The sequence below is a fragment of the Pinus tabuliformis genome, chromosome 8 (genome assembly GCF_031772625.1).
Source record: "Pinus tabuliformis cultivar Carrire ecotype Pingquan chromosome 8, CPIR1, whole genome shotgun sequence".
Classification (NCBI taxonomy): Eukaryota; Viridiplantae; Streptophyta; class Pinopsida; order Pinales; family Pinaceae; genus Pinus; species Pinus tabuliformis.
Genome location: NC_142294.1, coordinates 1,345,960,012 through 1,345,987,781, shown reverse-complemented (window position 1 = coordinate 1,345,987,781; position 27,770 = coordinate 1,345,960,012). Strand labels below are relative to the sequence as shown.

General features: G+C 39.0%; 1 protein-coding gene across 1 annotated transcript; it reads left to right on the top strand.

The window, feature by feature from the left end:
• The first annotated feature begins 17,912 nt into the window (after positions 1-17,912).
• LOC149240464 (uncharacterized) lies at positions 17,913-18,662 on the top strand. Its single transcript, XM_089370181.1, has one exon. The coding sequence runs from the start codon at positions 17,913-17,915 to the stop codon at positions 18,660-18,662; it is 750 nt and encodes a 249-aa protein (XP_089226307.1).
• The last annotated feature ends 9,108 nt before the right edge of the window (positions 18,663-27,770 follow it).

The following is a 27,770-nucleotide window of genomic DNA, read 5'->3' as shown; positions in this document are numbered from 1 at the left end:
ATAGCAGCACATTTATATTTTGAGAACGATGCTTTTGCATACATATTATTATTTGATCGGATGGATGAATGGAAAAAGTAATAAGTCTTGTAATATTTAAAAAAAAAAAATTGTATATGTGTTGTTGGGTCGTGACAATGTGGTATCAGAGCAGAGGTTCCAAAACTGTGGCCTCTGGAGCAATAAGATCCAGCTGCAAGGAAGATTATCATATCATATATATATATGAGGAAGAATGGGTTCAGCTAACTGATTTTCTTGTTTTATTAATTAGGAGATAAATACATAAACGATAATCAGTTAACAGTCAACAATAAAGATAGAGGAAATGCAGGGAGCTGACAGCATTCTTCGGGAAAATCCAGAGCTGTGGGTACAGCTTGGGGAAGAGACACGCAGTACCAATCTGGCGATATTAGAGACTGTTCAAGAACTGAAAAATGAGATGGCACGTCTGCGAGAAGACAACGCGCGATTGACAGTGGAGCAGGAAAGAATATTGAAGAGTTTGTCGGACAGACAAAATCCACCATTAGCCAATCCCAGTGCAGAACAGCAAAGGGCAACTGAGGAACGAAATTACCCAACTGCACCTGAAATTTCAGAGGAAAAGGAGGACCATTCTGATAACGTACTGGAACAACAAACCTCAAAACGACAGAAAATGGAATTACAGGGGGAATTCCGAAAAATTAAACCTCCACATTTCGATGGGGAACAAGAGGAAGCAGCAGAAGCATGGTTAATTAACATGAACAAGTATTTCCAGTTGTATGAGTATGATCAGAATCTGAAGGCACGGCTGGCCATCTTCCAGCTACAAGGCAAGGCAACCCTGTGGTGGGAAGAAACCAAGATTGTAAAAGGAGTAAGTGAGCAGAACATAATATGGGAAAAGTTTCAAAAATACTTCAAAGAGAGATATCTAACCGAGCGATTCTATGATGAGAAAGCACGGGAGTTCCATGATTTACGGCTAGGAAAGCAGTCTATGGACGAGTTCATTAATCGCTTCACTTCCCTGCTTCGCTACGTGCCATATATTAAGGAGGAAAAGGCCAAGGTGCAGAGATTTGTGAGTAGTCTACCTGCCTATATGAGGGAATGCATTGAGTTTGATAATCCCAGAACAATGGATGAGGCGATTCGTAAGGCAAGAATCTGTTACCAGCAAAACAAACAGAAAGGGAACATTTCAAATAAAAGATGGAATGAAAGAAAGGGCAACAGAATTGCTGGTAATAATAAAGGGAGTCGTGGTAATGGCAGCAAGGGTGCTGGTAAGGGACAGATTAGCAGAAATGTAGCAAAGAGTACCTTTCGGACTAAACCAAGTGAGAGCAGAATCAGTGAACCACCTGCCAGGTCAGACCTTGAAGGGATGACCAGACCTCCAGTCCAATGTTGGGGTTGTGGAGGACCGCACTATGTTAAGAACTGCCCTCAGCGTAAAGGAGTGGACCAAATATCTCAGATCCAAGAAGCATCGACTGTTGGAGAAGTGGCGCGCAGCATGCCAAGAATTAACGCAGCCTTGGATGACCGTCAAGCGGAATACCAGCCGACCATGGTGGAGTTTGAAGGTAAAATTTCAGATCTTTCTATGGCTGTTCTTATTGACCCAGGAGCTACTTTAAGTTATGTTAGCCCAAAAATAGTAGAACAGTGTAAGTTATCTTCTGAAAAGTTCAGGAACCCATGGCTGGTACAGCTAGCCACGGGAGCTAAGAGACGAGTCTTAGCCAAAATTAGTAACTGCTCTCTCAGCATAGCTGGACAGCCAATTACAGCAGACCTGAATGTACTTCCATTGGGGTCCTACGACATCCTGATTGGTATGGATTGGCTGGAAAAACATTGGTCGTTGGTAAACTGCAAGACCAAAACCATCTATTACAAGGATGATTTGGGACAGCAGCAAGAGTTGCAGGGGATTAAACACCCTGTACAGATCCGGCCTATCACTGCTTCCCAGCTAGCTAAATGTCTCAGGAAGAAGTGTCAGATTTACGCTATTCAAGTTGGTTATGCAAACCAGAAAGACAAAACATCTGCACTGGACAATATTCCGGTAGTACAGGAATTTGTGGATGTTTTTCCTGAAGAGGTACCAGGACTGCCCCCAAAAAGGGATATAGATTTCACTATAGAGCTAACACCAGGGGCAGCACCGGTGTCACGGGCACCGTACCGAATGAGCGTACCAGAGTTAACAGAATTAAAAATGCAACTGCAAGAGCTGCTGGATAAGAATTATATCCGCCCCAGCGTATCACCGTGGGGAGCTCCAGTATTATTTGTCAAAAAGAAAGATGGAACTCTCCGTATGTGTATAGACTATCGTCAGCTGAATAAGCTCACGATCAAAAACAAATACCCCTTGCCTCGGATTGACGAACTCTTTGATCAAGTGAAGGGGGCAAAGGTATTCTCCAAGATCGATTTGCGATCTGGTTATCATCAGATCAGAATTAAAGAAGAGGACATTGCCAAAACCGCTTTCAGAACACGCTACGGGCACTACGAATTTGTGGTGCTGCCCTTTGGTTTGACCAATGCACCTGCCACCTTTATGTGTTTGATGAACAACGTGTTTCACAGGTTTTTGGACAAATTCGTGTTGATATTTATCGATGATATTCTGATATATTCTCGTTCCCATGAGGAACACAAAGAACACCTTAGGATGGTGTTGCAAACTCTTCGGGAACACCAGCTATATGCTAAGTTTAGTAAGTGTGACTTTTTCAAGGAGGAAATCCAATATTTGGGCCATGTGATTACTAAAGAAGGAATAGCAGTAGATCCTGAGAAGATAAGGACTATTATGGAATGGCCCATACCCAAGGATGTAGCTGATATCAGATCCTTTATGGGACTAGCTGGCTATTACCGAAGATTTCTGGAAGGGTTCTCAAGGATAGCCTACCCTATCACGTCCTTACAGAAAAAGGGGAAGGTATTTAAGTGGACACCAGAATCTCAGTAGAGCTTTGATCGGTTAAATCATTTACTCACTACTGCACCCATCTTAAGTATAGCGGATCCTAATAAGGATTACGTAGTGTGCACCGATGCAAGTAAGGAGGGTGTGGGAGGAGTATTAATGCAAGAAGGAAAAGTAATTGCGTATGAATCAAGGAAACTAAAAGATCATGAGCAGAAATACTCTGCTTACGATCTAGAGTTAACAGCAATTATCCATGCGCTGAAAATGTGGCGACATTACCTCTTGGGGAGGAAATTTCTGTTGTTAACAGATCACCACAGCTTGACCAATTACTTCAGTCAACCTACCTTGAATGCAAGACAGGGTCGTTGGGCAGATTTCCTAAGTGGTTTCGATTTCGAGATTAAGCACTTAAAAGGCAAAGAGAACCGGGTGGCTGATGCATTGAGTCGGAAGGTGCAGTGTTTGTGTGAACTTTCAGTTAGCAAGTGGCGGAACTCTCTGTTTGAGCAGATTAAAACAGCAACAATTCAAGATGCTGAATACCAACAAATAAAACAGCAGGTACAACAATCAGTTAAAGAAAAATTACAGCAAGGATATACACTAGACAGTGCTGGAATGCTGTATTTTAATAAGAGAATATATGTACCTGACTCGAATGACCTTAAGAATCTAATTTTGGACGAGTTCCATACCAGTCACTACACTGGCCATCCAAGATACCAAAAGATGGTCACTGCTCTTAGGAAGGAATATTACTGGCCTGGAATGAAGAAGCGGGTGGTTGAGTATTTGGCGCGGTGTTTGGAGTGCCAACAGATTAAGGCGGAACATCTGCATCCGGCCGGGCTATTACAACCTTTGCCTATTCCGGAGTGGAAATGGGAAACCATTTCCATGGATTCTATAACTGGTTTGCCACGAACAAAGAAAAGCAATGATGCCATCATGGTGGTGGTTGATAAGTTGAGTAAAGCCGCACACTTCATACCCGTGCAGTCCACTTATAAGGCGGTGCAAATTGCTCACCTTTTTATGCAGAATGTGTTCAGACTGCATGGACTGCCGAAAGTAATCATATCAGACCGGGACGTAAAGTTCACATCCACCTTTTGGAGGACATTGTTCGCTGAGTTGGGAACACAGCTGAACTTTAGCACAGCCTATCACCCACAGACCGATGGTCAAACCGAGCGAGTAAATCAAGTGTTGGAAGATATGTTGAGGGCGTATGTGATGCTGAAGCCAAACCAATGGGAAGAATATTTGCACCTGGTTGAATTCGCATATAATAATGGATATCATACCTCGACACAGCTAAGCCCCTTTGAGGTTCTGTATGGGCGAAAATGCCGCACACCCTCAAGTTGGGGTGGACCTGAGGATAAGCTGAGTTTGGGTCCGGAAATGCTTAAAGAAATGGAAGACATGGTGAAAAGGGTGCGTGCCAATTTGAAGGCTGCGCAGGATAGACAGAAAAGTTTTGCGGACAGAAAAAGAAGATTCAAAGAGTATCAGGTTGGAGACCATGTGTTTGTGAGGATCCAAGCCAGAAGAAGCACACTGCAATGGAGCGGATGTGCCAAGCTGGCTCCTCGATACTTTGGACCTTTTCAGATCTTGGCTAGAGTGGGGCCGGTGGCTTACCAACTCGCCTTGCCAAGCCATATTAAGATTCACAACGTTTTCCATGTTTCTGTTCTAAAGAAATATGTATACGATCCTAAACATGTGATCAAATGGCAAAATGTTCGGGTAAGAATTAATTCCGTTGTTGTGAATATGCAGATATACTCAACAGAAATTGACTGAAGGTATTGATTGTCTGCAGGTCGAACCGGAAGGCGAGGTTCTGGTCGAACCACAGAGCATTCTCGACCGGAGAGAAGTGCGGCTGCGGAAACGGGTTATTACCCAAATTAAAGTGCTGTGGCAGCACTATGGGCCTGAGGAGGCTACTTGGGAAGATGAGGAGCTTATGAGGAAAGTTTACCCGGACTTATTTAAAGGGAATAGACATCGGGACGATGTCCAATCCCAGGGGGGGGAGATGTGATGACCCCGTAAAACATGTAAATATGAAATGTTACTGTGGTAAGAAACTAATGTGAATTGTTAATTACTGTTACTAAATGATATTATCTTATTTATGAAATGGAATATTTATTTTTGAAAATGCTGGCAGCCTCCTGGGGGGAGGATTTCTAAAGAAAAGGAAACAGTTATGAAACTGAAAAGAAACTAACCCTTCACACAGGAAAAGTCCTAGGAGGGAAAACCCGGGGCTGTGGTGAAAGACAGGGGAGAAAAATTCCAAGAAAGGGAACAAGAAAGAAAAGAGGGTTAAGTCTGGTAAGGACCAGATAACCCAAGCACGCAGGTGCTAAAGTCTTGTTGAGGGCTGCAGGCCTGCAAGACAGCTCGGGGGGAGAATCCAACGTACTGATGGATCTCAAGGTTGGGTGGACAAGAGCAAGTATGTAAAATGCAGGTGAACTTCTGTAGCGTTAGCTCCTGTAACTGGTAGACCAGGTACGAGTTATTCACCAGATTCAGATTTCTGTAATCAGTATACTGGGTGTTTAGAAGGAAAGTATAGTTGAATCCAAGTCTCTGTTGCTAACTAGATGCAAAGAATATATAATATTAGAAACAGTTTCTATGAATATTTAGAACTGGTTATTTAAGACAAAAAGAACAGAGACCACCTGCTGTAAACCTTGCATGCTAACTGTATGGAAATTGATGCATGTTAACTATATAGAAACCGCTGCATATTAACAGTATAGAAACCAATGTATGTTATCTGTATAGAAACTGAAGCATGTTATCTATATAAAAATCGTACGAGGGTCCTGAAAGACCATAACAGTATGCAAAGTATTTAAGTGCATAGTAGAAAGATGCATTAAACTACATAACAGCGGAAGGATTCATTGAAAACTAGAACATTAGAAGGATTTATAGAAAACAACAGAACGGCAAAGAGAATTATTGTGATTCTAAAGCAGACAAGAAACATATTGAAATATTAGTGCTGTTCATAGTATATAATGAGGCCGTAACAAGGAAAACTAGACAGACCCTGTACCAGGATTTAAATTTCATTATATTCGAAAAATAAGTATAAAAGAAATCACTGTGTTATCGTTACCAGTACTCAACCGGTTTAGAACACAGGTGAGTAATACCGTTAACAATGTAAAGGCGACATGATGTCACCTGGTAACAAAACCCCGTTGTGGTGAACGGCCACACAACCGCCGTGATATAGACATGTATAACAAGCGAATATACGACTGTTACCATAAAAACCCTCAAATAAAATAAACGATACTCTGTGAACCAAAGGAATAACAGTAACCCTTATAATAAGACGAGCTCAAATATGTTCTTTGAATCAAGATCATATGCGTGTAAAACAAGACGGGTCGCTAGTGCAAACTATACCAGATGAGAAACATATACATCGTATTCAAAAGGAAAATATATTAACATTATGATAGACAGAAACCCCTGGTGGGTATAACGACAGTATGTTTATCCAAATGTCCAGAGATCCGAAGAAGACTCTCGCCTCTTCATAAATACAGACAAAAAACTTGAGATTTCATATTTAACATTCTCGACAGCATGAGAAACAGAAGAGAGTGAATATCCTGAGTTCATTTGAATCAATTCGGTTCCGGTAGAGGGTCGTGAACCCTTAAATAAGCATACATACAACCCTGGGCATATTTCCAAAATCAATACTTAATATAAGATTGTGTAAATCAAAGAAGACGCAGGTTCAGGCATGAAATGGCCGACCGCGACTCGAACCAGGGTTTGACCAAGTGACGAAACCCTGAGGCAATAAAGAGAAAGACCGCCATGAGGAACTCCTCAGGCTGAGCAAATCGACATAAGACAAACCGCATAAGAATAAACCCTCACCCATCAGGTCAAATCGCAGGCTCTGCATCAAATCATGATGGGGTAAATACCTGAGAGCGCCTCGGTTGCATAATCGCTCCTTGAGCAGCTGAAGGACTCAAAAGCAAACACCTGCACACGGTGAAAGCAACGAGATTAGCTCATGATTGAAGTAATCCAAAACTAATGAACCCGGCAGTAAGCAAAAGCACTGTATATATATAAATCTAAACAGCTGATGAAAGACCTGTAAACGGCGGGCTTTAGACATCGAAATACCTGGGATAGTGTTGCAAGACCTGGTAGATGGTGCAAGGAAGGAGCCGCCGAGCTGAGCAGCCTTCGGCCTCTCCAAACATATGCAAATGAACCCGAAGCAAGTAACTCAGTGGTATATAAAACATCGCTAAACCCTTGGGCGAATCCCAGCCCTTAGATCTAAATATGAAATCCTCACCGTCCATTCGAGTGGGAGCTTGGCGTGTAAACCCCCAGCGTTTCCACCGAGGAATCACGTGGCCTCGGTACGATGCTAGCCACCTGGCAAAGGTAGGTGAGGTGAATTAAGATTTCCGCTCACCACCTGGCGCCGGAGTTGGTCGAAGCAGCAACCGGTGAACGCATTAACCATTAACTTAGCCTTTAAATTCGTGAAGGTCGCCAATTGGGTCAGGTAATATTAAACCAAGAGAGAAACCTTATATTATCAAGGTGGGTAAACATATAAGTAAATATAGCAGCACATTTATATTTTGAGAACGATGCTTTTGCATACATATTATTATTTGATCGGATGGATTAATGGCAAAAGTAATAAGTCTTGTAATATTTTAAAAAAAAAATTGTATATGTGTTGTTGGGTCGTGACAATGTGGCTATATAATTAATAACTCTTTCACAAGTGCCATAGTAATTTCTTAATGTTAACTAAATATACCTCTTATGTTAGAAATAAAAATAGAGCTCATACTACATTGTCATATCATATGTATATATGTTTGTAATTGTCTAAATTTCTTCCTGGAGCGGCCCTATCCCCTTGTGGAAAGACACTCACGATCTTCACTTGCCTGTCTCGCTTCTTCCAGAATGGAAATCAGTTAAAGATGCTCTTTGCAGCATGGGAATCCATCGCTCTGGAACAGAGGACCAGCTTATATGGATTGTTCCAAATGCAAAGTCGCCTGCTAGTGTTAAAGACATATATGCTGACATGATTTATTCCAAGGCTTCAATCTCCTGCTCTGTATTCCCCCAAAGCTTTTGGAAATTGGGATGCCCTCTTAAAATGATCTTGTTCTCGTGGCTGATCTTCAACAACCACAATCTGTCATGGGACAATTTGAGGAAGAGGAGCTGGCATGGTCCAGGTAGATGTTCTATGTGTGAAGCTCCGGAGGAATCCAACCTTCATATGTTCTTCCAATGCGGCTCCTCCCTACAGATCTGGTATGAATTGTCTCTGCTTTATGGCTTTCCTCATGTTGTTTTTGTTTCAATCCAGGTTGCTTTTCAATGGTGGTGCGCGCAAAAGGATTCTTGGCTCTCTTTGTTTATCATAGTCTTATGGAGCTTATGGAAATGGAGGAATGCCAAGATCTTCCAAGACTCAAAAGAGCCTCTAATGTCATCCATGCATCATATTTTGTCCACTCACGATATGTTGCTTGTTAAAAAGCTCAAGATGAAATCGCATCGCAAAAAAGAGGTGGCAGATCCTCTCAATTGTATGCCCTGTGCTTTCTTTGATGGGGCCGAGCAGAACAATATTTGTGGATGTGGGGTCCACGTAATCATGGACGAGAAGCTACAATATTTTTTATCTTGGAACGGGGGGAGTGGTACAAACAGCTTGGCTGAGGCAAGGGCTCTTGCAGGTCTGCTTGCCTTCTGTGTGTTTTTTGAGATTCAGAACCTTTCAATATTCGGTGACTCTAAATCCATGATTGACCATGTTAGGGGAGCCTGCCACATCAGTTGTCCTCATTTATCAGGGTGGATGGATAGGATTATGTATTTCTGGAATAATATGGAACAGTGCTTAATCAACCACATCCTCCGCTCCCAAAATGTTCAAGCTGACCATCTGTCGAAGGAAGGACCGTCTTCAGAGCCTGGTTCTTGGTCTTTGATGATTTCTGATGATGTCCGTTCTTGCTTCATTTAGGACTTTTCCATCCCTGGACTATGATCTGATCTTTTGTTCTTCCTTATCCATACTAGCTATTCAGATAGTCTCTTTTTGTTATAAGTATTTAGTCATCTGTTGATCTTTGCATTTGTAAAGATTGTTTTTGCTCAGTTTTTGATATGATGTTGTTCTGATCTCCTTAGGGAGGTCCTATATCTATAAGTTTTGGGTTTCATATGCTCGCAAGGACGCTAGTTTTGACCCTTGTTGTCTCTTATATGTACTATTTATATTGACTCAATATAATACTATGAAGATTTTTTCTCTCTGAAAAAATGTTTGTAATTGTCTATGCAAGAAATGTATTGTGTTTATTATAATTAAGATATAAAAATGAAATACATTAATTGTATTAATTTTATACTTAATATTATTAATATAAATTTTATTTATGTATCACTTAATAAATTTAAATCTTTTAACTTAATAAAAATTAAACCTCACACAAAATAATCAATCTATATACCTCGTAATGCGAACAATAATTGATTTCAATGACCCGGAAACAAATAAGACCTAGTGTGAATGAATGTAACTAACTTACGTTCGCGGTTCCTATTGGGATAAAGTACGCAACTCATGCTTGACCCCGTCTGATGACCCCTGAAATCTTAGCTTATCTTCGTTATTTTAATTCTTTTTACCAAGGTTAACAATGTAAATCAAACAAAACAAGTGGAGAGCGAGAAAATAAGTGTAACTATTAAATCTATTAGAAAATGGATACTAGGGAGAATCAATGGCTGTAACTTTTGAGGTCAATAGATTAAATGTAAAGGGAAAAGTTGTAACTTTTGAGTATTAAAGGTCAATAGATTAAATTTAAAGGGAATAGATTAGATTATATTAATTTTTTTGGGTTCAAATTTTAAAATATATTATGTTTTTTATTTGAAAAACAAAAAAAATTGAAAATAACAATTATTTTATCCTATAAAATGTTTTAAAATTGTTTTTATTTGGTTAAGGGTTTGTTTTTCTATGTTTTAAGGAAATAAGTTAATGGCATAACATTCAAAATCTTCCATAGTGGCATGATTTTCCTTACTAATAGTAAAGAGACAATCTATATGTAGCTAGGAAATTTGACATGAGTTATATTGTAAAAAAAAATTCTTGGTGTGTAAAAAAAATGTTATATTGTATTATTCCTTTTAAAAAACTCATTAATTTTTAACTAATATTCTAACACTTTTATATCATATATTTATTTTCCATCATTTCTTATTTTCTATCATTTCTTAAAAGAAATAGATAGACCTTACAAATATACCATTGGTTAATACAATAAAATGATCTTCAACTAAGAAAAAATACTATCATATAAATCGAAACAATTTAAAATTTGAGAAAACATAAACTCTTCAAAAACTTATTTAAAAACAATCAACAATTCTACCTATAAAGGCCAAAAGGTTTATAATTGAATTAAATATTGAAAAATATTCATTTTTGTTTTTATTTATATTTTAATATACTTTTTGTTAAGCCATTGTCTAAACATCTCTATGTTTTGAAGTTTTGGCTCTAATAGTGAAAAAAAAATTCAGCTGGAAATTTTACTTTTTGTTGTTTAAAATGTGTTTTTAACTACATATATGTGGATTTAGAAGCCTAAAAAACCCTTAAAATGCTCAAATTGTGAAGAGTTTACAACACAAACTTGTTATTCAAAAATATTCCTACATAATTCTAAACAAATTAAACTCTATATATATATATATATATATATGCCAAAAAAACCTTCCAAAACATAAAACAAATAAACTAACATTTTTTAAGTTTTTTCCACTGGAAAAATCGGTAACCTTTTATTTAAAAATGAAAAGTTACACAAGCAGATGCATTGAAGCATTTCCATAAGTTGCCCATTGGGCTCGAGTGCTTTCGCACCCCACGCAACGTTACAAAACTAACGTGCATTTAGAAGAAGAAAAAAGAAAAGAGAGAAGAAAGGAGAAGGAGGCAGAAAAACTGGATTCCGGTAGTGAGTAAAATACTCACACTTCAAGTTTTTCTCCCCTTTTTCTTTTCGACCTTGCGCCACTCTCCTTGAGTGGGCTCGATCGAAGCTATGACTAACTGTGTTTCTGCTTTCTGTGAGGCTGTTTCCTTGTCTGAGTCTGAAGTATCTGAGTGGTGATGCTGTTTGATCCCTCCCATACTCTGATCCTCGCTTGCCTTCTCTGCCTGATTTGGGTGGAGCTGTGAAGCCTTGTTATCTGATGTGGTTTCCTTCTGAGTCTCCATTTCTTGGGATACCTCAGCATTCTCTGCGGGGGTATCTTCCTCTTCTGCTTCTGATTCTTCGTCCTCTGAGTCGGGGGGAGAAATTGCCATCCTTTCCTCTGCTTCCCTTTCTGCTTCTTTTTACTGTTTGCTTTCTTGGCTTCTGGACATGTACTTTGTAGGTGTCCTGTCAGCCTGCAGAGCCTGCATCTGAAAGTAGTATTTTCATAGTCTAGTGCTTGCAGCCAATTTTGTTGTTTGTAGATCAGCCTTATGTTGTCTGGCAGCCATTTACTTAGATCTACTTCCACACAAATGCGTGCAAAAGTGTAGACCCTTTCATCAATCCTTTCCAGATCTGTTTTGATGTATTTCCCTATGTTGTTCCCAATTCCTTCCAAAACTTGTTCACTCCAAAAGTGAAGGGGAAGGTTATATAGACGGACCCAGACCGGCACTTTGGATACAGTCATTTTGTTTGGATCGAAATCTGGAAACCATGGGGCCATAAACAGCCCCGATGTTCCCCAGAACCAAGGCCCAGCACTGATGATTGTATCTCTGACTTCCGTGGATGCAAATCTAACTATAAAAAACCCCTTGGAGCATAAATGTATATCACATTCCATGGTCCAACTGGTGAAAATCCAGTGAAATAGATCCATTGGTTTTGGCCAAAAACTGTTAAAACGGCAGATTAGGGCCTGCGTTTCATAGGACTTAACGAAATCATCAAGCCCTGTAGAATCAAAGTTAAGGGCTGGAGTTTGCCCTAGCTGATCTACTATGTATGGCCTAGGTGTATATCCGCCTTGATCTGGAGAGGACCCTGAATCTCTGTTACCCTGTAAAATGTTTTTGTAGGAGGAGCCTCCCTTGGGTTGATGCTGAGGTGCTGTCTTTTTCCCCTTGTCTCCTCCTGAGGAGCTTGGCTGTCCCTGAGGCAGAGCCCCTCCTCTCAGCCTAAGGTTTAAAACAATGGTTGTTTCTGGACTAATCTCATAGCTTTCCAGGGTTCTACTATCCTGGAGGGACCACCTACCACTGACCAAATGTTGGATCTGAACAGGATATCCCGTCAATGCCCGAATTTGTTGTTTCAGCTGCATGATGGTGCTTTCTGCATGTACCCACACTAAACAGGATTTCCCCTCAGGGGTTTTAATAAAAATCTGAAAACGAGTTGTTGTTACCTGTAGCCTGGGTTTTGACTGAGTTCCTGATCCGCCTAAACCGGTGTCGCTGCTAATTTCCGTGTGCTCTGGCTGTAAACAATCTTCCAGATCTGACCTCTTAATGGGTCGTTCTTCCATTTGCATGTCGAGGTCTGCAAACCCTCTGCTCGATCTATGCTCATTGCCACCGATCTGCTGCCTGGGTTCTGGTTGTTCTCGAATATTGGTCAGATCGGATAGATCCGGGCCGGATCTGCAATGTTTGGGCCAATCCATTGAGAGAGGGAGCAGATCTGCATCATGCAGTCCCCCTTCTTTGATTGCAACGACCGAACCAGTGTGAAAACCTGCAGATCCCAACCCTGCCGCGTCCCAGGTTTCTTCTCTTCTTCCCCTCGTGCCATTGCTCTGCGCGTTCTGGGCCTTTTCATTGTCTTTTACCTGCTAGAGATCGTAAATTTCGACAGAGGCTCCGTCAGGGAGGCCTTGAGGGAGAGCGAAGGCATGGCGTTTGCCGGTTTCCGACCTGAGAATGTTTTGCTGGTCGTCAACGAGAAAATAACTGTAATTGCAAGAGAAATCGTGCAGAACGGTGAGGGTTGCATGCCAAACAAGAACCTCCGCGGCCTGAAGACAAGGCGTCATTCGCAGTCCCTGCTTCGTTTTCCACGCTCCCAGCGCGGGATCCGACCCGCAGACCATCAAATTCTGGCCCCATTGTGTGAAGTATCGAAGCCTGAAGCTCAAAATTACCTTGCGGATGCGAGTGAACGGCGAGGGTTCGAATCCTTTGCTTGCCATCGGTAGAGATCGAAACAGCTCCCTAACATTTTTTAAGTTAATATCTAAAATAAACCACTTAAAAATTAACAACAACACAAATTAAACCATAAAAAATTATATTAATGACTGAAGCCCAAACAAATAACAACAACCACCCAAATTAAACAATAAAAAATTATATTAATTTCACTGAACCCAAAACAAATATCAATATTAATTTTAACTCACACTGACCCCAAAACCGATAACAACTTGAGTATTAATTTTTTACTCCATTCTCTATGCTGCGGTATTAATGGAGTTTGCTTGATTAAAACCGTATCGGGGAAGGAATCCGAGATATGAGCTTGCTTTTTTTTTCACACAAGATCTATATATATATATATAACACCGGCTATATTTTATTAGAAAAACAGAAGTTACATCTTCACCTAGGTGTGACTCAAAAATTTTTCTTCTCTACAGTGGGCATACTCTATAAGTCTAATCACCATACTAATATCTATTAATAAAAAAGATAACATAGACATTGCTCTTAACAATTGACACTCTCGTGTGCTATGGACCAAACTTTCCCATAGGATCCTCATAAATATGTTTTCCTCCATGACTAATGACTTCAGAAACCACATGAACTATTAATTGTTACTAAAAATCGGGTTTGTTATAACACTGTTATTGTCATTGTCATTGCTTCATAAAAAAAAAGCCTAAAGTTCAACATTGGTCGCTATATCTTGAAATACCCAGAGCAGCTATAAACTCCGTCCAAATATATGATTTCGCCCGGTAGGACAAAACTTCCACATTTGGATAACAAGTTGGCCTCCATATTCTGCTCTCTATAGATGTGAGTAAAAGTAATGTTCTTAAAATTGTGATGTTATGGTCACCTGGAACAACCTGGAACAATCTCCTGTGTCGGAATCTAGCGAAAAAAATTGAGAGGATTTGCAGGAACCAATGTTACCGCAGTCCCTGCGTGTAAGGATTACACTGTCAAAGAGTGGGGAATTGTTGAGTGGCATTAGATGCGGGAGTCGAAGAAATGTGAGCGGCATCTAAGCTTTGTGAATCGTTTGCTGGAATTCAGGTTCGTTTCTCGGTTTTCAATGGATAGCTTCTGGATGTTATGGGTTTCCTTGGTGTATATCTCCCTCCACGTCTGATTTCCCTGAGACATATTTTTTCTGGCGTTGTTTCTTTATGTGTTGTGGGACTTGGTATTTACTTGCTTTGTCTTTTATTTCATGGGAGGTGTTGTATGGTTCTGTAATCCTCTCTGGGCATGAATAGCATGTTCCTATTCGGTTTACTTCAGTCGGAATTCCTTCACATCATCATGTTAATAATTATTGCGATTTACATCCTTTTTTGTAACTGAGTCATATTTTCCCCCTGTCTAAGCGTTCAAATGCCTTTCGCGACTAATATGAACTTGTTTGTCCACAAGTCTCTTTCGAGGAGGGTTCTTGCCTGTGTCCAAATAGCTTCCACTCTCTCTAGCATCGGTGGCTTAACTCTTTCATTATCTCCCAGCGATGCAAATATTTTGGTTTTCAAATTTGTAATAGATGGTGGACTTTGCTTGGGTTGTTATTGCTGCTGTTGCTGTGAAGATATTTAGTTTTCTTTCTTTCTAATGCCTTGGTGCAAGATCCTTCTGTTGTCTTTCCTATTACCTACTCTTGACTAGTTTCGGCTCTGAATGGCTTGAATTTCCCGGCATCGGATTTCTGCATATTACGTCGGTTTTCAAATTCCATGGGGTGGTAGGTGGAATTTACTTTCGGTTTGGTCTTGGATCTACCGCCATTAAATTCTACATGACATTCGGCCCTGATGTCCATGTGATTTGGGATCCTCGTACTCTGACCCATATCAGGGTTCTTATTTTTATCTTACGTGCACTATTTTATATCCTGTTTTGGACTGTGCACCGACGACGGTACTTTCCTTATGCCTGATGCGGGTTTTATTCTTTGTGTGCCTTACATTCTTGTGGAGCGTGTTTTTTATGATCCCTAGATTTCTGGCGGAGTTACTCTGTACATATCCTTTTTATTTCCATTAATTTCCATCTACCACTCATGATCCCTCAATTTTTGGCGGAGTTACTCTGTACATCTCCTTTTTATTTCCATTAATTTCCATCTACCACTCTTACACTCCTTTTCTACCTGTCTCACCAAATTTCTACTTTTCTTGTATTGGCCTTGTAATTCCTCTCCATATCGAGGGTATGGATGTGCTGGACTCTGACATGTTTGCCCATGAGGCATTTAAACGTGCCACTATGGATGCTAAGTCAAATTTACATCAACCATTTGGAGTGGATTGGCGGGGTGGCATCCGATCTTTGGACACTTGGCACGTGAGACAAGGAGATTTTCCTATGCCAGATGGTGTGCATGCGGCCCTTTATTTGAATGGTGTCGATCATGCGGGTTTTGGATGGCGGTCCAGAGATCAACAACATTCTATTAAGACTACCACCCCGCCACCTGCTCTGGTTTTCGACCATGAAGTGTTGATCGATTGTATTACCAGTTTGCAAAAGCGTGCTCCTGTCAGACAGTGGCATTTTGGGGAGCTAAGTGATGCAGAGATGTGTATCTAGGTTGAAAAAAATGGAAATCCATGCTGAGATACATGCTGACTGTGGTGAGGTTGTTGTGAGGTTGGTACAGTTTTCATTTTCTCAGCCAGGATGACCTTATGAAAATTAAGGCCATTCCGTGGATAAATGTCAGAAGTTTTTTGGCGCTTCACTCCTGGTATATAGGGTTTAATCCTATGAAAGACATGCCACAGAAAAAACTTATTTGGGTAAAGCTACCAGGCCTGCCTATTGAATTCTGGACAAAGCAGGTCTTCATGGACATCAGAAATGCTATCAGAAAATTTATATATGTTGATCCAATGTGTTTGGGGGCTCAAGGTAAAAGAGTCGTCTGGATTCTGATTGAGAAGGAATATAGAGGTGACTTTCCGGATCATATTGAATTGCATTGGGGGGAGACTCATTTGTCCCAGCATCTGGATTTCTGAGGGGTACCTTTCCGGTGTTTAAATTGTCACGGCACTAGGCATCTTCTTGCACATTTCCCTCACTACGTATTTCTCATGGTTGGAATTATTTTGGTGCATCAGAGCCGTCACAATATGTGGATGGTCCTCTCGGACACAAAGGTGCGAAGCCTCAACATGGAAATGCATTTCGGTGAAAATCAAGTATTCCACATGCCCCTTTTTCTATTCGTCCCTCTGTCAACCAGTATTTGTGTTATGGCTCCTCACCCACCACTGTCCCTTCATCCCCTTTGTCTTCCGATAAGTCAGATATCCCTTTTGAAAATATTCCATCCTCACATAACCTAAATGCCCCTCTGGGAACCACTCCTCCCCGCCATGACATTCTGATCCCTTATTCATCACATGACGCAGCAACAACTTCGCATATTACATACGTACCTGCTCCGTCACCCTCACATTACACTCATCAATCCCAGGGGCCTAGGCATAGCCTTAGACCGCGTAACTCACCACTCACCTCCCCTACAAACTCAGTTGGTAGTGACCTGGACTTTCTTCTTCAGAGAAAGACCTTGGATCTTCGCACTCTTACTATACATAAACCACCTGGCTCCTCATCCCCCCACATCAACTCTAACTCCGCCGACAAAATCATTGTCTGATGAAATAAAAATCGTGACAGTCAACATTTTCGTGGGCGAGCCAGACCTCTCCCTTTTAATTCCTCAAATGACAGTTTCCTTGTTGAGATTCCTATTGCTGATATTCCTTCTTCTTGGGCCCTTGGAGCATGGATTCCCGCTCAAGGGTTGACATGACTCTCATTCTATCTCTCAACATTCGAGGACTGGGGGCTGCCCCAAAATTTCTGGGCCTCAAACACCTCTTTCTCTTTGTTCGTCCATATATCATTCTCCTACAGGAAACCATGCATTCGGCTTCACATGTGATTCAATATCTCAGGAATGTTTCTGGAGTGGCATATGGTTGCCATGGCTGCTACTGGTCTATCGGGTGGACTAGTGGATTTATGGGACCCTCGATGGGTCAAGGTTAGGGCCTTTTCATGTTTTACTAGTATTTTGCTTGAAGGACATATCAAAGGTCTTAAGGGGTGCATTCATATTCTCAATATGTATGCCCCATACAAGAATAGGGTTGTTTTCTGGGACAAGTTGATTACATCAGGGATTTTGGAGCTGATATCTCTCATCATTGCGGGGGATTTAAACTGCACGGTTGGCTTGGACGAAGTCTGGGGTCATTTCAGGAAAATCGAGCCTTTAGAGGAGGTGATTCAAGATGCTATTATGGATCACAACTATGTTGATATATGCCCTAAAAAGGTGGTTCCTACATGGGACAACGGGAGAGTGGGGATGGCATATGTCGCGAAGTGGTTGGACCGTTTTTTATTGCATGAGCAAGTGGTGGAGTGACTTGGGAATGTTCATGTTGAGGTGATCAACAATTTCATATCTAATCATCGGCCCATTACTTTACAGTGGAGGAGGGAAAAGTTTAGGAATGGGTTGCCTTTCAAGTTCAACCGGGTGTGGTTAGACAACCTGGATTTAATGAATTGGTGCGTGAATTATGGACCCGTGATGGGGGTCGGGAATCATCTCCCATGGTGCAAAACTTGGATAAGCTTGGGATCCTTCGTGGGGAGGTAAAATCTTGGAAGAAGAAGAAGCAACATCAATTGAATAAGGATTTGCACGATATTAATCATGAACTAGATGTTCTTCGACCCCAGATGAATACACATTGTCTCCCTGATGCTACGCGAAATCGTATTCATGTATTAGAACTAAAAAAGAAGCAGATTCTCACTATTAATGAATCCACATGGCGCCTGAAGAGCAGGGCAATCTGGATTAGAGAAGGGGACCGAAACACAAAATTTTTCCATAGATTTGCAAATCATAGGCGTAAAATTAATTCAATTTGGGAGATTAAAGATGCTGATGGGAATCGGTTTCAGTCACAGAGGGATGTCTGCAATGTTGTTGTCTCTCATTTCCAGAAGGCCTACAGTCAAAATGAGGAGATAGGTGCGGAGGACCTTATATGGGGTGTGGATCTTTATCCCACCATGTTTGATGTTGATGCAAACTCAGAACTGTTCAAAGTTGTCTTTGAGGATGAGCTCCTCGAGGTGTTAAAATCTTTTAGAGGTGACAAGAGTCTAGGCCGAGATGGTTGGATGGTCGAGATATTTACCCACTTCTTTGATCTCCTTAAAAACTACCTCCTTGACATGGTGGAGGAGTCGAGGTCCAAGGGTGGTATACACCCGCATATAAACTCCGCTTATGTTGTTCTCGTTTCGAAGCGGTGCCCATTGGTCACGTTCTCTGATCACCGACCCATATAGCTTTGTAACCTTATTTATAAGGTTATATAAAAAATTATTGCAAACAGGATGAGGAGTACATTGTCGCGTTATATTACACCAGAACAGTTCAGTTTTCTTCAAAACAAACAAATACATGATGTTGTTGCTATTGCCTAGGAATGTTTGCATTCGATCCACACAAAAAAACTAAATGCTGCCATCATGAAGGTGGATTTACAAAAGGCATATGACTGCCTGGACTAGGGGTACATCACACTGGTTCTTCAAAATATTGGATTGCAGTTGAGATGTGCGGAGTGGATAATGGCATGTGTTACAAACATGAATTATGTTATTATCATCAATGGATATCCATCGAAGTTCTTTAGGGTTGGTCGAGGTCTCCGACAGGGATGCTCACTTCCCCACTCTTACTTATCCTGGCAATGGATGGGTTGAGTCTGCATATAAAAAAGCGGTGTTGAATGGATAGTTTCGGGCTCTGCACATGGGAAATGACATCAAAAGTTTTCATAGTTTCTTCGTTGATGATGTTATTATTATGGGGATGTTAAATCGTTTTGCTTGGCTGAATCTTTTTCATGTTTTTTCAAAATTTTCTAATGCTACTGGATTACATATGAATCTACAAAAGTCCATTGTATATCACGACATTTGTGATATGGAGGTAATTGCATATATTAAAAGTCTTTTTGGGATGGTTGTAGAGATGATGATGAGTGGTATGAAATATCTTGGCTATCATATCAAACCATGCAGCTATAAGGTTGTCGATTGGACATGGCTTGTGGACCAGTTCTATAAAAGGATTTCTGGATGGGAATTTATATGCCTATCACTGGGAGGTCGCATCATCCTAGCACAAGAAGTGTTCACGCAGTTGGGGGTATACTGGGCTCATCTGTTTCATATCCCACTTTCTATTATAAAGAGTCTTAATAGAATTATGGCCAATTTCATCTGGGCGGGTAGCAGTCGAAAAAAAAAAATTCATTTGGCCAAGATGTCCCAAATCACTCTTCCAAAGGGTATGGGGGGCTGGAGGATTATGAATCTTCATCATTTTAAATGGCCATTATTGTTGAAATCATTATGGAGGGGGATTTTTGGCGATGGAACCTGGGGTAAGATCATTAGAAATAAATACCAGAAGGAAAAAAATTTTATGTTTTGGTATCGCAAAGGATGTATTGGGATCTCATCGGGCTCGACCATCTCGCTTAGCTTCCAAAAAATAGATTAAAAAAATTACAGTATCTTGCATGGTCTATGGGGTCGGGTCATAGGATTCTCATTGGTGTTGATCACATTATGGGTTTTGGATTGGAATGCAACATTCCTGAGGAGTTCATTCGATGCATAAATAGTCAGGGTATTTATTTTTGGAGCCAAGTTTTGTCCACTTGGAGCGGTCCATGTTCTTCTTGGAAAAGCGCAGAGGAGCTAGGTCTAGCTGGGCAAATGGCGAGGGAATGAGATCGGATCTGTGTTGGCATGAAATTACTAGGAATCTGTCATGAAGGGAATAGTGATCAGCTTGTCTGGACGAGCAAGATGAAGGTATGGAACATCATGGTTACTTATACATATAACACACTCTGTGGAAGGGAGGTCCAATCCGGGGGAAAATGTGAATTTTATAAATTCTGGAAAACTAAAGTTCCCATCAAAATGATCCTTTTCTTCTGGCTAGTATACAAAAACAAGAACCTCACATGGGAAAATCTACAAAAGCGGCAGTGGCACGGGCCGAGTATCCGTGCAAGTTGTAAGCTTGCGGAGGAGAACAATGAACATATGTTTCTTAAATGCCCCAACACAATTCAGGTATGGGAAAAATTGGCTACTTTTATTGGCATTCCTTATAATCATTTTGACAGCATCATGGTTTGTATGCAATGGTGGAGCTCACAGAAACATTCATGGAGGATCATTCCCCCAATTCTTTTTTGGTCAATATGGAAGTGGCGAAACAAGACCATATTTGAAAACACAAATGACAACTTTATGATGGTTTTTGAACACACTGTATCTTGTCACTGTATAATTCTTTCCCTTGATGCTAGGAATAAAAAAGAAATTTGCAAGTGGTTAGGCCCCCAGATGGAGGACCCGATAGGTTTTTTCGATGGGGCGGCTCAAAGAAACACGTGGATGCGGCTTTTGGATAGCTTTTTCAAATGAATAGGAATATTGGGTACACTAGAATGCGAGCAGCGACACAAATACTAGGGCTGAAGCAATGGCCCTCTGGGGCCTTTTATGTTCACACACTTCCTCAACGTCCCTGACATCCACATATTTGGGGACTCAAAGATTATTATTAAACATGTCAAAGGATGTGCTAAAATTAAACAACAAATTCTCTTCGAATAGCTCTGGAAAATCGAAAATCAATGATCCCTTTTCAGTAATTCATCGATCATGCACATCGGAAGAGAATACAATCAACAAGCAGATCAACTATCGAGAAGGGTCTACAGGAGCATTTGGACGGTATGCACATTGAAATCAAACTGGGAGACACTATTCTGGATGTTGGGGTGTTTCCATTTCTTGGGTAGCTATGGTTGTCTTTTTTGTATACTCTGTGTTTTTTTTCCTTTTTTGAAAATCTTGCCTTTACCCTTTTCCCCATGTTGTGAATATATGTTTAACTGTGTGGGGATCTTTGGATTACTATGTATATATCCTCAATGATGCACTGGAGGATGATATTCTACTTTTTGTCTATATTTGCCCCCTATTTTATATGGCTACAACTGGATTTTGGGCCATATTGAGATTATATGATGTATATATTGATGTTTGGTTTTCTAGATGGGAAGCGGTTTGCTTGCCCAGATATGATATATGATGTATCTGACATAGATGGGTGAAGACAAAAAATATAATTTAATCTCATATGATAATATATTACGCTTTTTTCATATTGAAGAAAAAAAGAGAAGAAGAAAGAAAGAAGAAGTAATATTCTTAAAATACTTCATCAACTCTCATATTCTGCTCTCTATAAATGTGAATAAAATTAATGTTCTTAAAATACTTCACCAACTCTCTGATATTATTGCATCTAATGGAATAGTGAAATTACCGCTGGCCCAAAAGCAAATTGCCCCTTACCCAAACTATAATAATTTTATAATAATTTTAGAGTCACCCGCAACCACCATCTCCTCTACCATCTCCTCTATTGCCAACCAAACAACACACCCCCATAGAGCCAACAATTCTGCTCTGTAGGTTTGACCGGACGTAAGGACGTTATGCTCCACATCCACAAACTCCATTACTAGAGGCACCATCAAAGTAGCCCACCGCTATAGAGGGCTCAAATTCCTGATCTTGAACAACTCTCTTTGATGGTTTTGACTTCCAAGGCCCAATCTCTTGAAAATACTCCAAAATCTTCAGGCTGGTATCTTTGATGGCTTTGACTTCCAAGGCCCAATCTCTTGAAAATACTCCAAAATCTTCAGGCTGGTATATCTGTTTCAGTACAAGGACAATCATATCAAATCTTTTGGCATTTTTGCACCTCTATATGCCCCAGCAGATGTAGAAAGAAAGCGTCCTATAATCCTTCTGATTCTCTAACTCACTGTGAAAAACATTTGTCTATATCAGTTCTGTCCACATTTGCTCTACTGGAAAGTGAACAAATGTCAGGGTTTTGAAATCTCTTTCTTGTGATCCCAAGTTAAGATCCTATTATGTTGGATCAGCCACATAAAGTACTTCAACTTTAATGGGACTTTTTACTTTTAAGTTAGGGTTATTTACAAGGATACAAGTAATATGAGAGCAAGTTTCATTATCAACTCTAGTGTCTGGAGTTTTGGTGTTTGGAATTGATTTACAAGTAATTTCACCCGTGTTCAAATGTTTTGAGGTGTCACCCATACCCCATAGTGTAAAAAGACACAAGCAATATGAAAACAAGTCCCCTGACTCCCTTGACAGAGCAGTTTTTTTTTTTTTTTTTAAATGGGATGACAACAGTTTTTAAGAATGGGGTGACAGAGCAGTTTTTGAGAATGGGTTGACATATTTTCGAGAATAGGGTGACGGAGCAGTTTTTTTGATGGGTTGACATATTGGGGTGACGGAGCAGTTTTTGAGAATGGGTTGACATATTTAAGAAAATATATGAATATATTTCTTTTAATCTGCGATCCTCTGTAGTCCCATGTTGGTATAACTCATTATGGAAATGGAATATGCCTTTAAAGTTGGGTTAAGCATAATGCTATCAGATGGGATTTGAATGGTAACAGCAACGGTTTGCTTGCTCACTTTAAAATCGAATAAATACTTCGCAAATCCGAACGAGAACGATGGACTCAGATGCAACGGTGTCAGTGTCATTATCGAACTGAACTGTGTAGAGAACTTGAAACCTCCATTTCGTGCAATATCTCATCACCGCCCAGGCGCCAGGATATGATATAATTGTTCGTCTCTCTTAATTATTATAACTGAAGTCCATTCACGGCTCCCATGTGGGATTAAGTACTCTACTCTTCCCAACTCGCTTTGATGGTATCCCAATCCACTTGAATGAATGAATTCACGGTGCTTCTGGTTTTACTTTATTTCTTCGAGTGAGTTGTAAAACACTGTCAAGTTAGAAGATATCAGAGTGGCTTTTGAACTCTTGAATTATGTTTGAACTTTAGTTAATTGTTTATTAAGTTATGATATCATATGAATTTGTGTTTGTAGTTGCACACAAAAGGTGTATTATGTTTCTATTAACAACTTTGACGTCAGAATGAACGGCTGGAGGTGTTGATTCTTAAATCCATTTGTAAATATTCCCACTGGTGGTCGCTTTGTTTATAATGCCATTATGCCACACTCTTTTTGTTTTTCCGTTAAGGCGGATGGGCGTTCACAGAGAATAAATATATTTTCATAATTCTGTAAACAAACACGATGGGCGTTCACAGAGAATAAATATATTTTCATAATTCTATAAACAAACACGGGAATGAAGGTCAAATTTAATGATAAATGATATTCAAAAGAGGCTGGAGAGAAATTTACTCTTCTCATGGAGAGAATTTGAAATTTGAAACTCCCTCCTATTTGAAATTTGAAAATCATACATAATGCCTTCCATAAATATGGCAAAGACAGTTTTACTCGTAATTTGTTTTTTCATTTTTTCTGCTAATATATAACTATCAGCTCAAAAAATACACGAAGTTAACGGATGTCTCAAAAATACACGAAGTTAACGGATGTCTTTTTGAGACACAGAGACTTGAGCAAAGACAGTCACCACTCCACTTGTTAGTGAATGCAGCAATAACAAGCTTATGGACAGGTTTTTTTCGTTCATATTATAAACAATTTGTTATTGGTGTTTTTTATTTTTATTTCTTTTGGCTGGTACTACGAATATCACTGACCTCCCTGCTAGCTTAATGTTTGAGCAGTTCCAGAATCAGAGAAAGTCCTTGGTCTTGAAATTATGGCCCAATCGGTGGCATTTTAAATAGTAAATTGCTTATTTCTACTTTTAGTTTTTGGTTTTATAATTTTTTTTGTTTGTTCCAGTGTTTTTTGGTATTACAAACAGTTTGTTCTAATTTTTTTCCGTATTGATGATGATGATGATGGTTAACGTCCACTGAGACCAAATTGGTCTATCGGACCTATAATTTTCTTAATTTTTAAGGCTCCTCGTCTTTCTTGGTGAGATTGGTGTTGTAGCTTTCTTTTTTTTCTCTATGGTCTTCCAACTTCCTTTATCTTGCATCTCACTTAGGAATTTCCCACTTCGCACAATCCTCTATTTTATCTTGCTTCCTTCCCCTAGCCTTTCAATTCGACGGTCGAAAGGAAGATATTGGCACCATTTAGTAGATTCTTTCATCTCTTTTGGTATTCCCCTAGCCTTTCAATTCGACGGTCGAAAGGAAGATATTGGCACCATTTAGTAGATTCTTTCATCTCTTTTGGTATTACAAAGAGTTTGTTCTTGTGTTTTTTTTTCCTTACGGTATTATAAACAGAAAATCTCTTATTTCTATTTTGAGTTTTTCATTTTTACAGCTATTGGCTTTCGTACTCAGGTTATTTTTCTTTTTAGTTTTTCTTTTTCCTACAACTATTGGTTATGGTTTTTTTGAGTTACTCTTTGTCTTTTAATTAGGGGATAATAGAAGTGTGATTAAATGTTGGAAGGTTAAATGGCTGCAGAAATTAGAGTTAAAATTTAGATTTGTTTTTTATTCATACATTCATGTTTTAATGTTTATTTATATTTTTATTTGCTAACTAAACATAGTAAATTAGTTTAGGGAGTTTTAGCTTCTAAATTTTAAAGCACACAAGCCTAGAAGTAAGTATTTGTGTTTTTAACAATTTATTTTTATGTGGGAAATTAAAATAAACAATTATCATGATATGTAGCTATGCAAAAGTAAGCAAATAAGTATAATAATTCTTATGTTTGATTAATTCATAAAAACCCTTGTTCCAATTTAAATAGATATTTTTCTGTTAAAAATTGGTATATGGTTTTTTAATGTAAAAAATTGGTATATCTTTTATTCTCAAAAGGTCACAAATGGAATTGACAAATATAACACAATCTGTTCTATTTATGTTGAATCCACCATTCAACTAATAGTGAAAATACATATCTTGCCCACAATTTTATTATTTGAATTAATCTTTAGTTGGTAAAAAAAAACATTATATTATCTTACCTTATGTAATGTTACACTTAGAAAACATAATTTTATAAAACTAGTGCTTAAAGGTTAACATTTTTTTATTACTACATTTCAACCCTTCACTAATTGTAATTAAAAATCAGAAAATTTTATTATATAATATATTTTTTTAAATATATTTAAAAATAATTTTTTTGATTTAAATTAGTTTATTACTTCTACACATTTTTTATTATTATTTTAATCAAATTCAATAATACAATTTTTTATATTTATTTATTAATTTTATTTAAAATAAAAATTTATAAAGTAATACAATATCTTTTACATTTAATTGAATTTATTTTTTATTTTTTTATATATATATATATAATTGATAACTAATATGAATCATTATTCACATACTTTTTTACCAACTAAGATACTTATTCAATGAGCATACATTATAATCATCTAGCATATCTGCATTATTTTTAACATGATGCTATGTGGAAAATAGTGTATAATAATTTATATGTTTATTTTTAAAAGGATAAAATGTATCCATATATAGTTATTGTTAGCTACGCGGATGCCACTTAGGAAACTAAACTAATAACATATGTTCAAAATTTTACAATTATGTATTCTATAGTCTACCAAGTAGTCTCTCAAAATGGAAGTAAGACTAGAAAATAAAATAAAACATGAGTTGATAGAGTTAAAAACACTACATTATGATCGGTTTTCTTCTTGAAAGATATGACTCACTTGATAATCATTCACCGAAGTCAATAGGCTCATCATTTTTCAAATAGGACGTAAAAGTTTTCCAATTTCTTGGCTAGAATCTAGACCTTGCCGAGTCTATCCACCTTGTCCATTAATTTTTCCATGTAGATGGTCATTTCTTGCTAAGAGTATGCTTTATCAATAAGAACTTGTTGTAGAAATATGGTGATAGAATTGCAACTGCTCAAGAAATTTAATCTAAATCAAGAGACACAATTCTACACTAATCTGCAGAAACTAATTCACAATTTAGAACAACATTCACAAACATGCATCAATCACATACACAAGTACACAGATGTATCTAAGGGAAACCAACTGGTAAAAACCCCTTAAGCCTACATGAATTATTCAAATGAATATAGAATCTATTACAATTGCTAGCTCTAACTCTAAGCTCAACCTGCAAAAGAATAATTGTTCTCTTTGCTCAATGAGAAGCTCTGACCTAGAGTTAATCAATTTATTCCCCCACCTAAGTTCTTATTTCCTTGCTCAAATCTTGAGGAAATTGACCATATTCCCTAGAAATTTCCTCTAAATTGATTTTGTAGTTCCCAACGATTGATCATTGATTGCATGCAACACTTTTACACTGCATACTAGTCTATAATTGATGTTACACTGCCTTGGAATCTCCACCACAGCTGAGTTATTCAAATTCCTTGCATGCATGACTATTTTTGGTTGATTGATCAGTTAATTGGATGATCTCTGAGTTAGACTAATGCCCCATTGCACAAATGACCTCCAACTAATTCTATCAAATGTTAGAACTAGTTTTACTGAGTACAATTGGAAATAACTGAACTAGATTGCTATAAATTAGTAACCAACACATGCAAATTAAAGTCCAAGCCCACTAACACAAATTTATTGAGCTAACTAATTGAAAAGAGCCATGACACACTTGTTAACAACTTCCAAGTTGTCCGTTGATGTGAAAATTTTGAATTTTCTCATTCTAACCAAGGATAAGTCAAATTAAGCCTTTCTTGCTACACTTCTCAACACTCTTCCCATGAGTGTTTTAGTATGCTAGTAAATATTAATGGTTTGCATGTGAGAGGAGTTGCATGCTCTAGTAGAGCTACCCATGCCAAGTATCCATTCACTGGTTTCACGGTCCAATTTCCTATTTGGAATTAAAATTCTGGCTTCTTAGACTTGTTCTTTGACATCAAACATTACTCTTTGGACTACTTCAGGGATAATTTCTCTATATTGGGTCATAACCACTTGAGCTATTGATTGGGCATGGGTTTGGCTAAGAGGGGGAAGCAAGATTAGGGGCAAGGGAGGGGTCGGGTTGTTCTCTTCTGCCTCCATGGTGAGCAGAGGAGAGACCACCTCTTTCCATGACCCAGGGGCACCAGGGAGGGGTTGAATGGAGTTTACGGTCCTAGGGAGGGAAGGGGAAATCAAATAGAAAGTTTAGATGGGGAGGAGAGGCAAAATAGAGATTGTAGGAACTCTAAGAAGGGGCACAAGGAAGGTGACTAGGATGCCAGAGAAGGATAACCCAACTTAACAATGAGTAGGGCACTCCCAACAAAGAGAAACATTAGAGGTAGGGGGTGAAATGGAGGCTAAAAAAGCTCAAATTAAGTCATAAAAAACACACCTCCTCGAATTAGAAGTTCCTAAGAGGGGATAAATATCCAAA